Source organism: Papio anubis, chromosome 4 (assembly GCF_008728515.1).
Source record: "Papio anubis isolate 15944 chromosome 4, Panubis1.0, whole genome shotgun sequence".
NCBI lineage: Eukaryota > Metazoa > Chordata > Mammalia > Primates > Cercopithecidae > Papio > Papio anubis.
The window spans coordinates 165,794,538-165,814,320 of NC_044979.1; the positions used below are offsets into that span (position 1 = coordinate 165,794,538).

Here is a 19,783-nt window from a genome sequence, read left to right on the forward strand (position 1 = left end):
CTTGCTTTATGAATCTGGGTGCTCCTGTATTGGGTGCATATATATTTAGGAGAGTTAGCTCTTACTGTTGAATTGATCCCTTTACCATTATGTAATGGCCTTCTTTGTCTCTTTTGATCTTTGATGGTTTAAAGTCTGTTTTATCAGAGACTAGTATTACAACCCCTGCTTTTTTTTGTTCTCCATTTGCTTGGTAAATCTTCCTCCATCCCTTTATTTTGAGCCAATGTATGTCTCTGCATGTGAGATGGGTCTCCTGAATACAGCAGATTGATGGGTCTTGACTCTTTATCCAGTTTGCCAGTCTGTGTCTTTTAATTGGAGCATTTAGCCCATTTACATTTAAGGTTAATATTGTTATGTGTGAACTTGATCCTGCCATTATGATATTAACTGGTTATTTTGCTCGTTAGTTGATGCAGTTTCTTCCTAGCCTCGATGGTCTTTACATTTTGGCATGTTTTTGCAACGGCTGGTACCGGTTTTCCTTTCCATGTTTAGTGCTTCCTTCAGGGTCTCTTGTAAGGCAGGCCTGGTGGTGACAAAATCTCTAAGCATTTGCTTATCTGTAAAGGATTTTATTTCTCCTTCACTGATGAAACTTAGTTTGGCTGGATATGAAATTCTGGGTTTAAAATTCTTTTCTTTAAGAATGTTGAATATTGGCCCCCACTCTCTTCTGGCTTGTAGAGTTTCTGCTGAGAGATCTGCTGTTAGTCTGATGGACTTCCCTTTGTGGGTAACCCGACCTTTCTCTCTGGCTGCCCTTAAGATTTTTTCCTTCATTTCAACTTTGATGAGTCTGGCAATTATGTGTCTTGGAGTTGCTCTTCTCGAGGAGTATCTTTGTGGCGTTCTCTGTATTTCCTGGATTTCAATGTTGGCCTGCCCTACTACGTTGGGGAAGTTCTCCTGGATGATATCCTGAGGAGTGTTTTCCAACTTGGTTCCATTTTCCCCCTCACTTTCAGGCACCCCAATCAGACATAGATTTGGTCTTTTTACGTAATCCCATACTTCTTGCAGGCTTTGTTCATTCCTTTTTCTTCTTTTTTCTTTTGGTTTCACTTCTCGCTTCATTTCATTCATTTGATCCTCAATCACTGATACTCTTTCTTCCAGTTGATCGAGTCGGTTACTGAAGCTTGTGCATTTGTCACGTATTTCTCGTGTCATGGTTTTCATCTCTTTCATTTCGTTTATGACCTTCTCTGCTATCAATTCTTCCACTTTTTTTTCAAGATTTTTAGTTTCTTTGCGCTGGGTACGTAATTCCTGCTTTAGCTCTGAGAAATTTGATGGACTGAAGCCTTCTTCTCTCATCTCGTCAAAGTAATTCTCCGTCCAGCTTTGATCCGTTGCTGGCGATGAGCTGCGCTCCTTTGCTGGGGGAGATGTGCTCTTATTTTTTGAATTTCCAGCTTTTCTGCCCTGCTTTTTCCCCATCTTTGTGGTTTTATCTGCCTCTGGTCTTTGATGATGGTGACGTACTGATGAGGTTTTGCTGTAGGTGTCCTTCCTGTTTGATAGTTTTCCTTCTAACAGTCAGGACCCTCAGGTGTAGGTCTGTTGGAGATTGCTTGAGGTCCACTCCAGACCCTGTTTGCCTGGGTATCAGCAGCAGAGGCTGCAGAAGATAGAATATTGCTGAACAGTGAGTGTACCTGTCTGATTCTTGCTTTGGAAGCTTCCTCTCAGGGGTGTACTCCACCCTGTGAGGTGTGGGGTGTCAGACTGCCCCTAGTGGGGGATGTCTCCGAGTTAGGCTACTCAGGGGTCAGGGACCCACTTGAGCAGGCAGTCTGTCCGTTCTCAGATCTCAACCTCCGTGTTGGGAGATCCACTGCTCTCTTCAAAGCTGTCAGACAGAGTCGTTTGCGTCTGTAGAGGTTTCTGCTGCTTTTGTTGTTGTTTAGCTGTGCCCTGTCCCCAGAGGTGGAGTCTACAGAGACAGGCAGGTTTCCTTGAGCTGCTGTGAGCTCCACCCAGTTCGAGCTTCCCAGCGGCTTTGTTTACCTACTTAAGCCTCAGCAATGGCGGGCGCCCCTCCCCCAGCCTCGCTGCTGCCTCGCGGTTAGATCGCAGACTGCTGTGCTAGCAATGAGGGAGGCTCCGTGGGCATGGGACCCTCCCGGCCAGGTGTGGGATATACTCTCCTGTTGTGCCCGTTTGCTTAAAGCGCAGTATTGGGGTGGGAGGTACCCGATTTTCCAGGTGTTGTGTGTCTCGGTTCCCCTGGCTAGGAAAAGGGATTCCCTTCCCCCTTGCGCTTCCCAGGTGAGGCGATGCCTCTCCCTGCTTCAGCTCTCACTGCTCAGGCTGCAGCAGCTGACCAGCACCGATTGTCTGGCACTCCCTAGTGAGATGAACCCAGTACCTCAGTTGAAAATGCAAAAATCACCGGTCTTTTGTGTCGCTCGCGCTGGGAGTTGGAGACTCATATTTTGTATTTTCTTTACTTTAGGCCTTGGCTCACACCGGCAATGTTCTTGAGTAAAGTAGCAATATAGAGTGTAGAAGCAGCATACGATGTGTAAAAAAATTGATAAACATAAGAAAATTCCTTTCATATGCTTTTCTATATAAAACAATACAAATTATTACTTAAAAGTAAATGAAACAAGAGCTCAAAGATAATACAGCAGAAAAATGTGAACATGGTGATTGATGAGGTATGGAAAAGTATTGATTGCCAGTACAATTTAGGATATATACAAAGTGTTTTAAAATTTTTCAAATTACATCTTCTACTTTTATTGATAGAGATTGAAACTTACTCAGATACAAAGTGAGTTATCTATTCACCACAACTAAAACTGTGCGTCTTCTCCACAGGACTCTTACTTTCTTTACCATGATGTCCTTAACAAAATGTGTATTTTTTATCATTATGGATACAACAAATAATCATATCTTCAATATTTAACTTTTAAAGTAACTTTACATTAACTTTATCAAACCGAACATTATGAACTTTTTGTAGCTTTACTCGTTTGTTTTGGGGGGGGCTAGGTTAAGAAATCAAAACATTTTTAGAATTAATTTATTTTCTGTTTGAAGCATTTGACAGTTCTAATATAAAACTGAATTCATTTAATCCTTAGTAATTTGTTTTTCCTGCTACTGGAGGGGCATATCATTAACTATTGGTTCAATTATTTTCTGTACATGCACAAGAAAATGTATAATTTAACATGAGTGAAAATGACTTAATACAGTTATTTGACCTAAATGAAAATGTCTGTATAAGGGTGATGTATTGACACACTTTCTGCAACTGTTAATAGTAAATAATCATCTTAGGACTTGGTCTTCTTAAACATTTTTCTGTCTTTTGAAGTAGATACTGATATATCTTCAGTAACTCTTCATTAAAACCATGTCTTTTACTTTTCATGTGGTCAATGATATCACCTACTCTCATTTGAATAATAAATATCATTAAAGTGTTGTACACATTCATGCAGTCATCATCAACTGGATTTAGTGGTAGAAATTCAGAAGCCAACTTTTTTTTTTCCATTAAAAAATCAGCTTTTATTTTTGGCTTATTTTCCTTTTCTTCTATCTACAAAATTTAAAGAAGAAAAACATTACTGAATAATAAAAAATAGTTGTAGATTTAAACAATACAAGACATGGCCAAATCACTGTAGCAAGAGCATTAAGATTATCCTTTATCTGTGGCTTTGTGGCAGTCCAAATTTCACGCCCATACTTCACGTGCACCTAGCCAGTAATTCTCAAATTTCCCACTAACTCCACCTGCTGTTGGCAGCTATATTAATAGCTGGAATAAACACGAAAGATGAAAAGTCTTCTAAATTAAAAAAGAATATAGAAAATTTTACTCTTGATGAGAATTGCTGCATCTTGCTGCTATGGAATGGGCCATCGCACTACCAGCTAGGTTTGAACAACAAATGACCCTCCACCTCCACCCAGACTTGAATGAGTAGGCTGACCTATCACTTGTATGTAAGTGTAATTTGTTTCTCGAGTGATCTGTCTGCATGTTCTCTTTGCAAGAAAAACGATAATTTTTAGCTAGGTGTGGGGGTGTGTGCTTCTAGTCCTAGCTACTTGGGAGGCTGAAGTAGGAGGAATGTTTGAGCCTGGGAGGCAGAGGTTGCAGTGAACCGAGATTGTGCCACTGCAGTCTAGCCTGAACCATAGCATTATATGTTGTCTCAAAAAAAAAAAGTGATAATTCTATTTTGTTTAGAAATTTTAAGAACAATTCTAAGCATTCTGTCTTCTTTCAGATTTAACAATTGAATAAAGTAAAAACTCTGCTCACTGTGCATGCTACTTTTCCTTCACTACATGAAACCATGACAAAAGTAAAATAGAAATTTCCTAATCATTATTTATGTTAATATATTACTGATTATAAATAAATAAAAAGTTAAAAATCTGAGACAATGACCAAGTGGTATTAGATACTGAAACAACAACAACAACAAAAATAAACCAAGCCACATTGTTACCCGGTAGGTAAATATCTAGGTCATCCATTTAATAATGTTGTTCTTGACTTAAATGATAAAACATTTGGGGCTTAACTGCTAATTCAAGGATTATCAACTACATGAATGTTTAGCCTAATCCGATAATAAGAGAATATTTGCATTGGTGTTGAATTTTATTTTTTCAAGAAAGTGCTGCCAACCAAATATCTCAAAAAGTAAGAGTAAGTTGAGACTTTATCGAATTTATATAACTGATTATATAAAACAGGTTGGCCCTACTTGCTAATGAATATTGAAATATGTTAGCACTTTCATTTGGAGAATTGATTTCTTACCTGGCACTAAGGCTAGGGGATCTGGAGTCCTCAACAAATCTAACTCACTAAAATCTAACTTTTTATTGGATATCCTCACTCTGAATTCTCATATATTTCAGAAAATATTTTATAAAAGTATTCTTTCTTCCAAAATTATGTGATATAATCAATTTGACAGTCATTGCAAATGTCATTATTTATATAAAAATATTGACATTTCTAACTCCCTGCAGAAAAAGAAGACCACGGTGGTTAGTTTGTTTGTAGTCTTAAAAATGTGTCCTCTTCATTTTATCATGTGAAGACATTAATAGCTGGAATAAACATAAAAGATGAAAAGTATTCTAAATTTAAAAAGAATATGGACAATTTTACTCTTTAAAATTAAAAATAAATTAAACTTTTATTTTAGGTTTAAAGGTACATGTGAAGGTTTGTTACATAGGTAAATTCGTGTCACAGGGATTTGTTGTACAGATTATTTCATCACCCAGGTATTAAGCCCAGTACCCAGTAGTTACCTTTTCTGTTATTCTTCTTCTTCCCACCCTCCTCCCTCAAGTAGACCCCAGTGTCTGTTGTTTCTTTCTTTGTGTTCATGTGTTCTCATTATTTATCTCCCTCTTATAAGTGAGAACATGCAATATTTGGTTTTCTGTGTCTATGTTAGTTTGCCAAGCATTATAACCTCTAGCTCCATCCCTGTCCTCACAAAAGATATGATCTCATTCTTTATTATAGCTACGTAGTAGTTCATGGTATATACGTACCACATTTTCTTTATTCAATCTGTCATTGATGGCCATTTAGCTTGATTCCATGTCCTCGCTATTGTGAATCATGCTACAATGAACATTCGTGTGCAAGTGTCTGTAGTAGAAGACACAGGAAAACCCAGCCGGATATTTAGTAGTTTTTAAGACAAAAAGTAAGGAAAGAATATTAAAGCAGATATGCCGATGTAATGTTACCCAGTTTTATTTAAACTTACATCCTTCACTTTGTAAAATTTAAAGCAACTACTCTAGGGGAAATAACTAGGAGACACAGTAGGAGAAGTGTGCTTTGATGTGGCACATCTATATAATTATAAATAAGCAGTTTTAACATCTTTCTCCAGTGAATATTTTCTAGTTACTGGAATTTAGATTATTCGTAATCTATCATGGGTAGCAGTAGACATCAGATTCATGGGCAAATGATAGGATAGGAGAGCAATAGACGGTATGCATATATGGATACGGACACAGTAGGTATTGTGTTTAAGTTTCTGGCTCCTCAAACATAATTACTAAAAGTCATATTCACAGGCTGGATGGTAAGAAGCAGACTGGCAGTAGAAGAGTAGAAGGTTGGGTCTATAATTTAGGGTTGGGTGTGTAATTTAGGGATGTGAAAGCACTGGGACAACAACCCATGGATTAGAATACACTGGATACAAAGCCCAGGGATGGAGAGCCACAGCCAAAAGACTGAAAGCCTCTGCATCCAAAGCCCAGAGATCCAGAGTAAGTCATCTGGCAGGGACTGCAGAGCATGGAGGCTCTAGGGCGGTAGCAGGAGGTCTGGCAGATGCTGGACACTATACAGTATGTCTGGAACCCAGGGAGTTCCCAGCAGGTCTCCTGATAGCCCCTGTAGAGAGAAGAGCCCAGCTGTCAGGTGCTGGGATACCAGAGGTCAGGTGCTGTAGACCAGGTTGCTAGGGTAGGAAGAGCCACAAGAGAAGCCTGGGTAGCGCAGGTAGCCCCCACAAGGTGGGAGGAGAAGTTTCCAGAGTAACAGTTGTAGGATATGTCGGCGGGAGAGTTGACTTATAATGACAATGTTATGACTTTGAATGTCACTTCTTGGACCTGGGGACTTATATACCCTTAACATTGGGTGTCATCCACATGGCACATAAAAACAGGTTACCTGCCAACTTTAAATGAACTAAAAAGATCGTCATAGTCAGACATATATATTACTTGTGATTTTACAACTAGAAAGTGCAGTAACGTTTGTGCCTTGGGATTCAGATAATAGTGTTGACTCTTTAAAGCTATTACTCATCTTCCCTTACCAAAGGTCACTCTGCAGATAACTCAGAGAATTGCTTTAGAGGTAGACAGTGTCTGGGTTAAGGGAAGCTGCCTTAATTAAAAATAATTGATACCCGTTTCACAATCTGTCTCAAAATTGTTGCCATCTGGTGTACAAAGTTGCCAGCTAACCGATCTATTCGTAGTCATTTCTTTTAAACAAAAACATACATTCATTGTCACTGCAAAGTAGCAAGCTAACTTAATGAAGAATATCATCAGAAAGCGGCGACTGATATGCAAGATATAATGTCTTTTTAAAAATCAAACCTCAACTGGAACGGCTTTAATGAAATATTAACTGAGATTCCCTTATTTTGCATGGTCCTGTTCAAAACTGTATGCAGACTATTAGGAGCCAGTCTTAGCTTTTCTTTCCTTGGGTGTGTGTTTACCATTGAGTGAATTAAAAATAATAAACCGCTTTATGTATTTTGGAATGGTCGAGATTATTCATCTAAGATGCTGAAAAAGCATTAAAAATAAAAACAAATCATATGGCAAAAATTCCTAGTGTATTTCTACCTCTGATCAGAGTCAGTGTTTCCCACTAAAAGAATTGCCCAGAATCTGGAAAACATTCCTGTTTTAAAGAAAGTTTACAAAGTAGCTCCCTTAAAGTGGTGAGACAAAGGGAGCATCTTAAGAAGATTCTTCCCTTGCCTCAAAAGTAACATACATGACTTTGACGTACATTATTTTCAGGTGTTTCTGACAAGTGTTACAACACTTCTAAAATAATGGTCATATTTTCTCTTGTTCTGTGACTTGTATTTCACCTCGATGTAATGGTATAATGAAGACTGATATGTTGAGGAAGAGGAGAGATTGAAATTTATCTTGCTGTGGTTTCTGTGTTGTTTGATTTGCTCATTTTTAGAAAAACATTTCCATTCCACTTCTGAACGAAAGTAGTTGAATGCAAAAACATCCATACTTTGAGAAAAGAACGTGCGACGTTACTTAATATCCGATCCCACGGAATATTCTTCTACTGAAATTGCTTACACAGGAGTGGATGACACTAAAACAAGCAAGCAACTTCAATTTAGGTGAGCTAAATACTCGTGTGGCTATTTTGATATTCAATATTTTATTGACAAATACAACAGGAAGATTTGGAATCTACTAGAATGCTTTTTGCTATTCATAATTGAGAAGCCTAATAAGAATTGTTTATTACAGAAACACAGAACAAACTATGTTACCTAATAAATGAAACATGATTGGAGATCAATTTGTCTCCTCAGCAGTTTAGACTCATAAAGTCTACAATTTGGAAGGAAGTTGAGCAATTATCTCTAGCCTCCTGTCAGATTGAAATTCCATTTACAACATCCTAATTAGATTTTCCCAGGGCCCTCAATATGGAAATATCATTAATTACAACAGCAACTCATTTTAGATTTTTAGCTGAATCTTCCCTTAAAACTTTGACCTAGTAATCCTAATTCTTCATAGAAGGGAGTCTCAGTTCACTTCCACTGTAGAATACATCAGTTCTGAAGATGGATGTCTTAAGAGGTTTGCCCATTCCCACAGGTTAAGCCATTTCATGTATCCGTGGCCTATCTCTGTTTACGGTTTGCTCTGATGAACTTTCTGAGTGATTCCAGAAAAATCCTCATTACTCTAGTACTGTAGGCAGAATATATATATCAGTTGATACATCAGAGGTCACAAAGGCATTCACTCTCAATTACGCATTATCACCATACATCCTTCCCACCCCTTTATTTCAATTTATAAAGTCATTTGTTACTATGAATTCTTCAAATATTTTATCTTTCTGTGAAGACTACGTGGGATGGACATTTTCCTCATTTTTTGCTTTTCTTTTCCCTCTGTAGTAAAAATGTCACCCTCTGAGAGAAAAGAAAGGAAAAGATTAAAGATTTACATTTTAAATATAGTGCTTATTATTTTGCTCTCAGTAACATCAACACCACCAAAAAATTACTTACACCTTATGGGGATAAATGGTTTTTTATAATCAAACTTAATGATGATTTCTATGAAGAAGCAAATCAACCTCTGAGTAAAGGATTTCTTTAGTAGTTTTACAATGTAAACTTCAAAGCACTTCTGCAAAAATTTGACCATTCTTAAATCCTCACGTGCACAAGAGTGACTTGGTTACTTGTGTTATAAGAAATCTAAACTCAAATATGTTAGGCACTCATGTAGCATGTCTACCAAATAAGGATTGTTATTAGGCTATTTCTTCTAATGGTTCAAAGATTTGAAAGAAGGAATAGATATTGAATTTTTTTTTCTGTTCTCCATTGAATTTATAAAATTGGAGCAAGATAAATGTCCCTTCCAGATTACAAGGTATTTTTTAGGTCTTTACAAATACCAGAACTCTTAGTGTGTTAGCCATTTGATCCAAGTTCTAGAAGGACAGGATGAATGAAGCATCGATCTTTTTTTTTTGGGGGGTGGGAGGGTACAGAATCTTGCTTTGCCACCCAGGCTGGAGTGCAGTGGTATGATCTCAGCTCACTGCAACCTCCACCCTCCGGGTTCAAGCAATTCTCCTGCCTCAGCCTCTTGAGTAGCTGGGATTACAGCCACCCGCCACCATGTCCGGCTAATTTTTGTATTTTTACTAGAGACGGCATTTCACCATGTTGGTCAGGCTGGTCTCGAACTCCTGACCTCATGATCTGCCTGCCTTAGCCTCCCGAAGTGCTGAGATTACAGGTGTGAGCCTCCGCACCCAGCCCTCTGAAGCATCAGTCTTATAGGTGCAATTATGGTGGTTTTCATTCTACCCAAGCAAGATGAATGAGAAATGGCATTTTTGTTTCATGAACAACTGCTTTGAAAAACTAATGAAATTCTTTCATGTAGACGTCTGCATTCATAAAAAAAAATTATTTGAATGTTAATATATTTCATTTTGACTGGAGCCTAATTAAGTGTTCTCATTAAAATGGGCACTTGTGACTACATCTATTGCTAGAGTATGTAAGTGTGCAGTACAGAAGGTAATATTCACACACACACACTCCTCACTGCAACTCAACTGAACTCAGAACTCCTGTTAACATGTCTTACAACTATAGCTCTAGAAACTTCTCCTCCTGCTGTTTTGGAGGTTACCTAGGGTATCCAGTTTCCATTTATAATTCGTTCTACCCCAGCAATGGCATCTATTCTCCAAATACCTGCCAACTGGGCTTCTCTCTCTACAACGCCTGTCAGGAAACCTACTGTGAGCTCACCAGCTTTCAGACATCCTGCACTTTGGCCAAATCGTATCAGACATCCTGCTACCACCCAAAGAATTCCATCTTCCGCAGTCCCCACCAGACTAACTACATAGGATCCCTTGGATGTGGAAACACTGGCCTTGGATCTCTTGGTTATGGAAGCATTGGCTTCCCATCTCTGGACTGTGGGTCCAACTTCTACCACCTAACTATCTTTTCATCCAGGAATTTCCAGGAAACTTGTTACTAACCAGCCTTTGGGTCTCGCCTTTTTGAATCAACTTACTGAATATTCTCCATTCTCTCATGATTATTTCTGTACTCTGTGGAACTGTAACACTCAGCCTGTCCAATATCTGTGATTGTTGACCATCTACATCAGTAGGACTCAGCATCCTACCCCTCTTGGAAGTATATGGTTGAACAAGGACAAATTAATCTTGACCTAGGACCTTTCCTAAATCTGACAGGAGATATATCTTGAATTTCAATTTTTGTGCCAATGCTTAGGATTATTTCTGTTATCATCTTTCTAAAATTCTTCTCTCATTATTTTCCCAGAATTCTTCCACTGAAATGTATTTCAAATAGTTATAATATTTTAAATAACCTTATTTCTTTAGCATGAATTCTGGTATTCCATTTTATTTTATTAATATAATACACTTAGGCTGGGTGTGATGACTCATACCTGTAATCCCAGCACTTTGGGAGACCGAGGCTGGTGGATCACTTAAGGTCAAGAGTTCGAGGCCATCCTGGCCAACATGGGGAAAACCCATCTCTACTAAAAATACAAAAATTAGCAAGGTATGGTGTGCACCTGTAATCCCAGCTCCTCGGGAGGCTGAGGCAGGAGAATCACTTGAACCTGAGAGATGGAGGTTGTAATCAGCTGAGATCATGCCACTATACTCCCGCCTGGGTGACAGAGCAGGACTCTGTCTCAAAAAAAAAAATAAAAATGATACATTTAGTGAATTCATCCCATATCTTCAACTGTCTTCATTAGGTACACTTTTTGTTTGTTTCATATGTTTTATTGACAGTTTGTTGAATAGAAAGCAAAGTGTAAAGAAAATTTAAATATATAACCTATCTCATGTTTTAAGAGATTTAAGTCCCCTCATAAGTTCATTTTTTATATATTTGCTTCAGAAAATTTTGTTTTAGTCTTTCATTGAAAAAAAGTATGTATTGAGGTCCTATTAAATACCAAGCATTATACCAAACAAAGACACAAATTCTCTGCTTCCAGAAGTTCACACAACTACAATTATAACTTATATGGCGAATGGAATAATGGGGATGAAGACAAGATTCAGTAGGAACACAACGAAGAAGAACTTCAAAAACACTCGGATAAAATAATATAAACCCATTATTGAGAATAGAGTAAGTTACATTCAATTTTTGAAGAATAAATCTTACTGATCTGTTGTGTCCATTGCAGTCTCTTGAAAAGCAGCTGCCAAATAGGATTAAACATAAAAAGGATTTACTGGTGAAAATGCCAGTGATGGATAATGGGGAGGTAGTTGGAGAGGTCTGGGAGAGCCATACTACTATGGTGTATGTCTAGCCTCAGTGAACAACAGAGGGAAGTAAGTTTGGCCTAGAAGAAACTTCTTTAAGAAACTCCTTCAGGGCAATTCTAAGAAAGTTTTGGCAAGTCACCCATCAAAGGAGCCTTACATATCACCAAAAGGGGGCCTGCCTTAGCATCCTTGCCAAGAGTACTTACTAACAAGAACGGATGACAGCACAACCTTGGCACAAAAGTGACGGTAGATTCACATAGCAGCTGCTGTAGCTGTCAATCAATCAGTAATGCTCCCTGAAGCAGGAGATTTAAGAGGTACATTTGCATAGCTTCCATCTTCATGATATTTATTCTGATCCTAAGCTCAGCACTGATATTTAGTGGTAAAATAATAAATGATAACTTGGAATTTTTCATGTTTTTCTTACTTTGATCAAAATGTCAATTATTACGTCAGACTCTGTACAGGACCCACTGAATGAAAATCTAACCCTACTACCGAATAAGAGAAAATCGAGAATTATTAGATGGTCATCTTTGGTTGTAACTGATGCATTAAGCAGACAGGACTCAGGACAGAATTAGGAAATTGCTTCATTTTTTTTTAACAGCACTGAATTTAGAGTTCTATCTTCCCTGAATCGTCGAACGACACAATAGGTAGATCTATTATCACATTAAGATATTAAGAAAAATTTTCATTTCATGTTAGTAATTCAAAGTTGCATAATTACAAAACCAGTCTTAACAGCCACAATCAAAGCTTCTCCCTTTCCCCTCAGTCTAGGCCTGTCATGTGTTTCCAGAGGCCACCAGCGGTTTAAAGAAGACTAATTTTTTTTTTTTAAATTTCTATACTCCACCTTGCCTTCCATCAATGTACTGCTCCTTGCTTCTGTTTGATTCAAAAAGATACAGTGGGAGGAAAGAAAATGACAACCAGGGCCATCTTCCTCAACATGATGCTTTAGACCACCTGTGTCAACAAGGACTGTGTTGTTTGCCTCTGGAAACTTTTACTGGGAAGAGATAACATCAGACAATAGCTCATTTCCCTGCATGCTTTAAGAAATTCCTATAGACTAATCTGTTGGAGCCAATAGCCTGAAGACCTGAATAAACAGTTCCCTAATTAAGCAACAGTTTAGGTATCAAGAAACTCATGTCAGCTTCCTCTCTTTGCTGTGTCCATCAATTCTAAACTATTATATTATAAATATACCTAATTCCAATCAGTTCTCAGCCTTGAAAGACCCACCTTAAACCAGCTCAGCCCAGAATCTCATTTCTAGCACCTTTCTGTGGAAACACAGAAAAGACTTATAGTAGCATTCTTTTTTGTGGCAGGGAGCTCAGACATACTTCATTTCATCTTAACAGATTTTCTGGTGATCTTACAGGTTTTTCAACAGGGACATTAAGGTTTGTGCATTTAGCCAGGACCCAATCTTTGCCATTGAATATCCTCTGTTATTATGCACTCTGTAATGTATAAGCATGTAATGTTTGTGTCCTTCCTCCAAATTCATATGTTAAAATCCTAATTCCCAATGCAATGGTATTTGGAGAAGAGGCCTTTGGGAGGTAATTAGCTTATGAAAATGGAACCTTCAAGTGGAAATTAGTGCCTTTATAAGAAAAGACACAAGAGGTTTTCTTCTGGTCTCTGTGCTCTCTGATACATGAGGACATAGAGAGAAGGTGGTCATCTGCAAATCAGGAGGAGAGCCATTTCTAAAAACCAAATTGGCCAGCACTTTGATCTTGCACTTTCCAGCCTCCAGAACTGTGAAAAATAAATTTCTCTTGTTTGAGTCTCCAGTCTATGGTATCTTAGTCCAAATTGACGAAGACACCACAGAGTTAGCACACCCTTCCATGACTTCTCCCTGAATCCTCATCCCGAGTTCCCTCCTGCTAGGGCTCCATCCCACCCAGCTTTCTTCTGCTAGGATCCATTTGTCCAGGAGGTGGCCTTCTTGGCCCATAGGAAACACACACTCACAGCTGTCAGGGCTCTGAGCCCACGCCAAGCCATCGCATCCCCTGTGACTTGCACCTATATGCCCAGATGGCCTGAAGTAACTGAAGAATCACAAAAGAAGTACAAATGCCCTCAATCACAAAAGAAGTGCAAATGCCCTGACTCGCCTTAACGGATGACATTCCACCACAAAAGAAGTGAAAATGGCCCATCCTTGCCTTAAACGATATTATCTTGTGAAATTCCTTTTCCTGGCTCATCCTGGCTCAAAAAGCTCCCCCACTGAGCACCTTGTGACCCCCACTCCTGCCCTCCAGAGAACAACCCCCCTTTGACTGTAATTTTCCTTTACCTACCCAAATCCTATAAAACGGCCCCACCCTTATCTTCCTTCCCTGACTCTCTTTTCAGACTCAGCCTGCCTGCACCCAGGTGATTAAAAAGCTTTATTGCTCACACAAAGCCTGTTTGGTGGTCTCTTCACACGGACGTGCATGACAACAGCACTGCCCGTGATTTGTGATTTGGTCCTAGAGCAGGTGTCTTCCACCCAGCTAATTATAATGGCTCACTGCTTTAAGAGTATGCTAGTCTAGTCTCAAAACTCCAGGAGATACAGAAATACTCAATTTTCTGCCTTGTCTTCTTGGTGGGCAAACAATTCCAGAGACATGTCATTTTCTTTTATTAGTGTGACACTTTCAGTAAATGCATCCTGTACTTACTACTATTTTCATTAAGTAAACTTGTTTTCTTAGCTTCATGTGTTTCATTTTTTTTTTTCTGGAAAGAAAACAGAGTGTAGAGAGGAATTGAAACATGACATATCATGTCTTGAGAGATTTACATCCCATCATAGAGCATTTGATCATATAATTGCTTTAGAAAATGTTATTTTCAGTTAGACATTCATTGAACAAACATTCGTTGAGTTCCTATAACATAAAACATTTTTGTTATAGAGAATGACACTACCTTCTGTCATTCCAGCCAGCCACCACACACTCTGTGAATGGGCCTCTTCACCTTCTCTCCTTTCCCAAAGAGAGGGAAGCCATGTATATATATGTTTCTCTTTGTGTGTTACATGGGTAGTATTATCCCACAAGAATAAAACTTATTTCAGAGTAAATCTCTTTCTCTTATAAATGTCTACATTGCACTTAAGGGGTGTAAGACTCAGGAAAGCTGTAAAGCTGTCATGGCCACCTGTAATCATGGAGATGTGACTAGGACTGGGATATATTGTCATTTACCAATATTTGCCCTCAGCTTTGGGGACTCTACCAAACTTCTAACTTATGTGAAAAGCACCCTATAAAATCATTTTACATAAAGATAAAATAAAACTCATTAAATAAGCTCAATAATGAGAAAGTGACATGAGTAACTACAATCCTATATGAAATACCCTGGATATTCACAAATATAGAGCCGTGGTGAATAAAACCATACTGCCATGGAATACATGATTTTCTATAGAGCTTTTCTTCTAGATCAGGAATTGAGAAATGATGGCTGATGGGCCAAATCCAGCTACTACCTGTTTCTACATATGAAATTGATCGGAATACAGCCACAAGCATCCATTTACATATGGTCTATTCTGACTTTCATGCTACAGTGGAAGAGCTGAGTGGTTCAGACAGAGACCATATGTCCCTTAAGGCCTTAAATATTCACCATCTGGCCCCTTTCAGGAAAAAAAAAAAAAAAGTTTGCCAACCTTTGCTTTAACATGATGGAGCTTGCTTCAAAATTGTTACCACAATGCTCCAATTTCTGGTAACTACAATGAAGGTACATCAGTTAATCCTTCTCATTTCTTTTCTTTGGCTTCATCTGTACTTTAGAGCATCAGCTGGAGCCTCAACATCAGTATAAATGGCTACTATGTTCTTTTAAAATTTGAAAACAACAAACATCAACAAAGTGTTTCATAGATTCTCAAAGTTTTTCCATTTAACTGAGAGTGCTGAGTTTTGTGATGAATAAACAGAACTCCTTCTAGGTTTCACAAATTATAATCATATGAAATATCCAGGATTTATTATTATATAGCAAGTGCACAGTGTGAATCATTTACTCTCCAAACAATGCTGTAAGGCAAGTTCTAGTATAACCTCCACTTTGCAGATGAAGAAATTGGGGCACATACAGGTTAAATAAACTTTCCAGCAAAACAATGCTGCCAAGCAATGGAGCCTGTAACCGCATTTGGTTTACCTCTAGAACATGTGCTCATAACTAGGAAACTGTCTTATTAACTTTTTATATTTCTCTGACATGATAAATGGCTAGTCAATGACTTAGGGAGGAAATTGATGAACAGATATTGCCATTCTGTACTCACAGAGCACTGAAGCTCACAGCCACATTGTCAAATGTTTATCTTAGTCTTTCCCTAAAGGGATGTCTCCCATTTGCACTCCAATCTGTGAAAGATCCTTTGCTTTTCTGACTGGTTGCATCTACAACATGTTATTTTATCCAGAAACTTGCCTCGTACCTTTAGCTTTGGCTCAAAGGAAGATACTCATAGCCTCGAATGCACAAGAAAATATCTGACTACCTGAGTTCCACATTCCCTCTGTTTTGCCATTTCTGAAGGATCATTAAGTCAGCTGTCTGCGTTTCAATGAAAAAGCAACTCTTTTCAATTATGTAGAAAGATGAAGAGAGAATAGAATATTGAAATGACAACCTAGAGACAACTTCTAGAGCTGAATCCATCATTCCCTATGTAACCTTGCGCAAATTATCTTACCTCCTTGAGCCTCAGTTTCCTTATTTGTTAAGTGAGGATGTTGTATTGATTAATTTTTAAGGTATCTTGTCATTTAACTTTAAAATTAGAAATAGAATTCACATTTTTAAAAGTATGACTTGGTAGTTAATGAAAACTAAAATAATCGGGCACATAAATGATTTTAATAGATTTGTTGACATTATGAAGGTAATACACTTGTTCCTACATATGTAAACCAATTTATTGCAAATATATTTTATGTATTTAGTTTTATCTATTTATAAATACTTTCAGGATTTTCCAGTGGTCTTGTTAGGTCACAGAAGTTGTTCACCACCACAGCGTTCTTTCTCTCACTTTCTTGGCTAATGGGCCGTCTACTCAGGGTTCCCCTAGCATTTTCAGAGTTTGATGAAGTACTGCACCTGGATGGAGTATGGAGTCTGACTTCCTGAGTGCTTCTCCAAAACATACTTCAACGGGAAATGTGGTTGAATTACCCTCACAATGAACCTGATCCGTAGTAAGAGGAGATACTAGAACAGGAAAAGACACGTTTCCCCTTTCTTCCCTATCCCATCAATTTCCTTGAGGTGTATTTTTTCTTTGCAACCGCTCCAGAGAAGTCGCCAATGTTTAACAAGCATGCCTGCCAAGTGGCTTGCCTTATGCCTCGTTATGAAGTAATACTCAGGGCACTAACACACCGCACAGCATTGCATTGCATTTTGTTTGCTGCACTTCCATGCCCCTTTGCCACAGCCTTGCACTCCCCAAATGGGGTGAGTCCTTAATGCTTACCTCAGGTTCTGCATTAGTCAGGTTCTCCAGAGAAACAAAATCAGTATGATCTTTCTGGAATAATGAGTGAGAAAGAGAGATGGAGAGAGAGAGTGAGAGAGAGAGAGAGAGAGAGAGAGAGAGAGAGAATATGAGGAATTGGAGACTGGAAAGTCCCACAGTCTGCATTTGTAAACTGAAGACCCAGGAGAGCTGTTGGTGTAATTCCAGTCTGAGTCCAAGGGACTGAAAATTTGGAAAGCTGATGGTATAAACCCTAGTATAAGAGCAGGAAAATACTTATGTATCAGCTCAAGTGGCCAGGCGAAAGGAAAAAGGGGCAAATTCCTCCTTCCTCTGCCCTTTGTTCTTTTATGGCCCTTGATAGATGGGATGAAGCCTATGTAGGTTGGAAAAGGCAATCTACTGAATCCATTGATTTAAATGCTAATCTCATCCAGAAACACTCTCACAGATACACCCGGAAATATCTTACCAGATACCTGGGCATCCTCTGATCTTAGTCAAGTTGACACAAAATATTAACTATCGCAATCATTCTAACTAAAATTATAGTTCGTATATAATTCTGTTGATATGTGTGTCATTTTAAATTATATCCTCCAGGACCTGGCATAAACTGTGGCACATGGCAGGTCCAAATAAACACTTATTTAAATGGATTTGCTTTCTTGTACTTGAAATATAAACTCTTTGAGTAGGTGATTGCCACCATGAAATATTTGGTAGAAACAGCTGAAGAGGTTCATAGTAAAATGCTCATATGATGAACTAAATTGAAATATTGAGACGAAGGGTAAAGTCTGTGATATCAGCTACAAAGCTTCAGAATGAAGAAACACAGTTCACAATCCATTTTACTACTGCTGGTAGATGCTAAAAGAGCTGAGTTCTCTGTTGTAGAGCACGTAGAATGAGTCCCACAAATTGAAGAAAGGTCTTGGAAGGCCCAAGAGATAATAAAACAGAACCTATATTCTAGCAATTGGTCTTGATTATTTGAAATACAGTGAAGAGATAATCTAATTCTTATCATTATCTCTTGTTATGCCCAGACCGTTTATTCCCCGAAGAAGACCACCAGAGTCCAGAGTCAAAGCTAAGCAGCAAGGATCTTTATTACAGGTTCGAACCTGGAACTCTCCCTCGCTCGAGAAACGAGACGGGCAGGAGAGCTCCCCCACTGAGCTCCAAACAATGTTATATAGTCTAAGAAAAGTGGGCATAGAGTTATTATACAAATCAGATATATGATTGGCTAGTGTTTGAACAAGGCGATTTGGCTAACTATGATTGGTTCCCGCCATTTCTGATATTTTGGTTCAAACTTTGAGGCGGGAGAGCAGGTTTATGGCAGCAAGAGTTTATCTTACTTAAACACGTCTTGTGACCTTGCCTCAGAACTTACAAAATCTCTGGTATGTGCAAAACAAAATCTCTGGTACGTGCAGAAAACCAGGTACTCACAGAACTTACGAAATCTCTGGTATGTGCAAAGATTAGAGAGCAGAACAAGGGTGTAGCAGGTGGGGGGCGGGTACACATCTATCTTTGTGTCCTTTCACTCTAAGTCTATGATGATCATGAGTGGGTGTGATCTCAAGAGGCAACGAAGGCATTTTAGAAGCTTGTCACAATAAAGTCATCATTTTTCTCCAATTACAATTGAACAGGTCATTATAAGGTAAACACAATCAAAGCTATTATGTCCATATGCTATAGCAGAAAAATACTTGCTAAGTGGGTAGCTCACCATTATTTTAGATTTAGGAAGTATAAATATACTGATTCAGCAGTCATCCGTAACACTTCATTCATTCGTAGAGTAATATAATATTGCATCCATATTGTTCTATCCCCATTCCAAATGGGGTCTAGCATCCACAGTCCAGAACTATCTCACACAGTTCATTTCTGAAATACCCATCTAAAGCAGTGGTTCTATACAGAAAATAATTTTGCCCCCAGGAGACATATGGCAATGTCTGGCGACATTTTTGGTTGTCACAAACTGGGGGCTGCTACTGGCATCTAATGGGAAGAGGCCCAGGGATGTTGCTAAGCATCTTACAATACTTAGGATGGTGCAAACATAACAAAGTATGCTACCCAATTGTCAATAATCCCGAGATTTACGGAAATTGCAAAAAGAGCAAATACTTGGTTAAAGTGCAGGAAACAAAGCAGAAGGGTAGAGAATGATAAAAGAAGATTGTTTTTTAAAAAGGGTAACAAAGAAATAAAACAAACATGAGGAATGTGATGGTCAGAAATAACATAAGATGGAAAACTAGATTTAAACAATTTTTGGAAACAAATTCTCTGAACATTGCCTTCTGCTCTGATATGCTTCTTGTGCACAGCTGGGCTAGTGTAGCCTTGTTAGCAGAGCTGCACTGGGGAGTATGGAGGACTCATTAGCAGAAAAGTCATGACTGTGAATATGCATTGACATTTTATTGAAAGCTTTAGTTATTACAGTGACAGTTCTCTCTCTCTCTCCTTCCCTCTCTCTCTCTCTCTCCCCACTAAGAGATCATACTGATTCTGTTTCTCTGGAGAACTTTGACTAATACACTGATATAATCTTATGAGAAAAGCAATAAAGATTGGAG

At 38.5% G+C, this 19,783-nt stretch overlaps 2 protein-coding genes across 2 annotated transcripts; one reads left to right on the forward strand and one right to left on the reverse strand.

Annotated features, from left to right (window-relative positions):
• Nucleotides 1–6,334: 6,334 nt before the first annotated feature.
• On the reverse strand, nucleotides 6,335–6,740 carry LOC116274647 (keratin-associated protein 23-1). The gene is given in 3 exon segments (XM_031665879.1): nucleotides 6,335–6,546; nucleotides 6,549–6,602; nucleotides 6,707–6,740. Coding segments are annotated over 3 exon segments (300 nt in total).
• A 2,801-nt stretch (nucleotides 6,741–9,541) lies between these two features.
• On the forward strand, nucleotides 9,542–10,770 carry LOC116274589 (keratin-associated protein 15-1-like). Its single transcript, XM_031665694.1, has one exon. It carries the CDS (start codon nucleotides 9,928–9,930, stop codon nucleotides 10,339–10,341), a length of 414 nt encoding a protein of 137 aa, XP_031521554.1. The 5' UTR covers nucleotides 9,542–9,927; the 3' UTR covers nucleotides 10,342–10,770.
• Nucleotides 10,771–19,783: the final 9,013 nt, after the last annotated feature.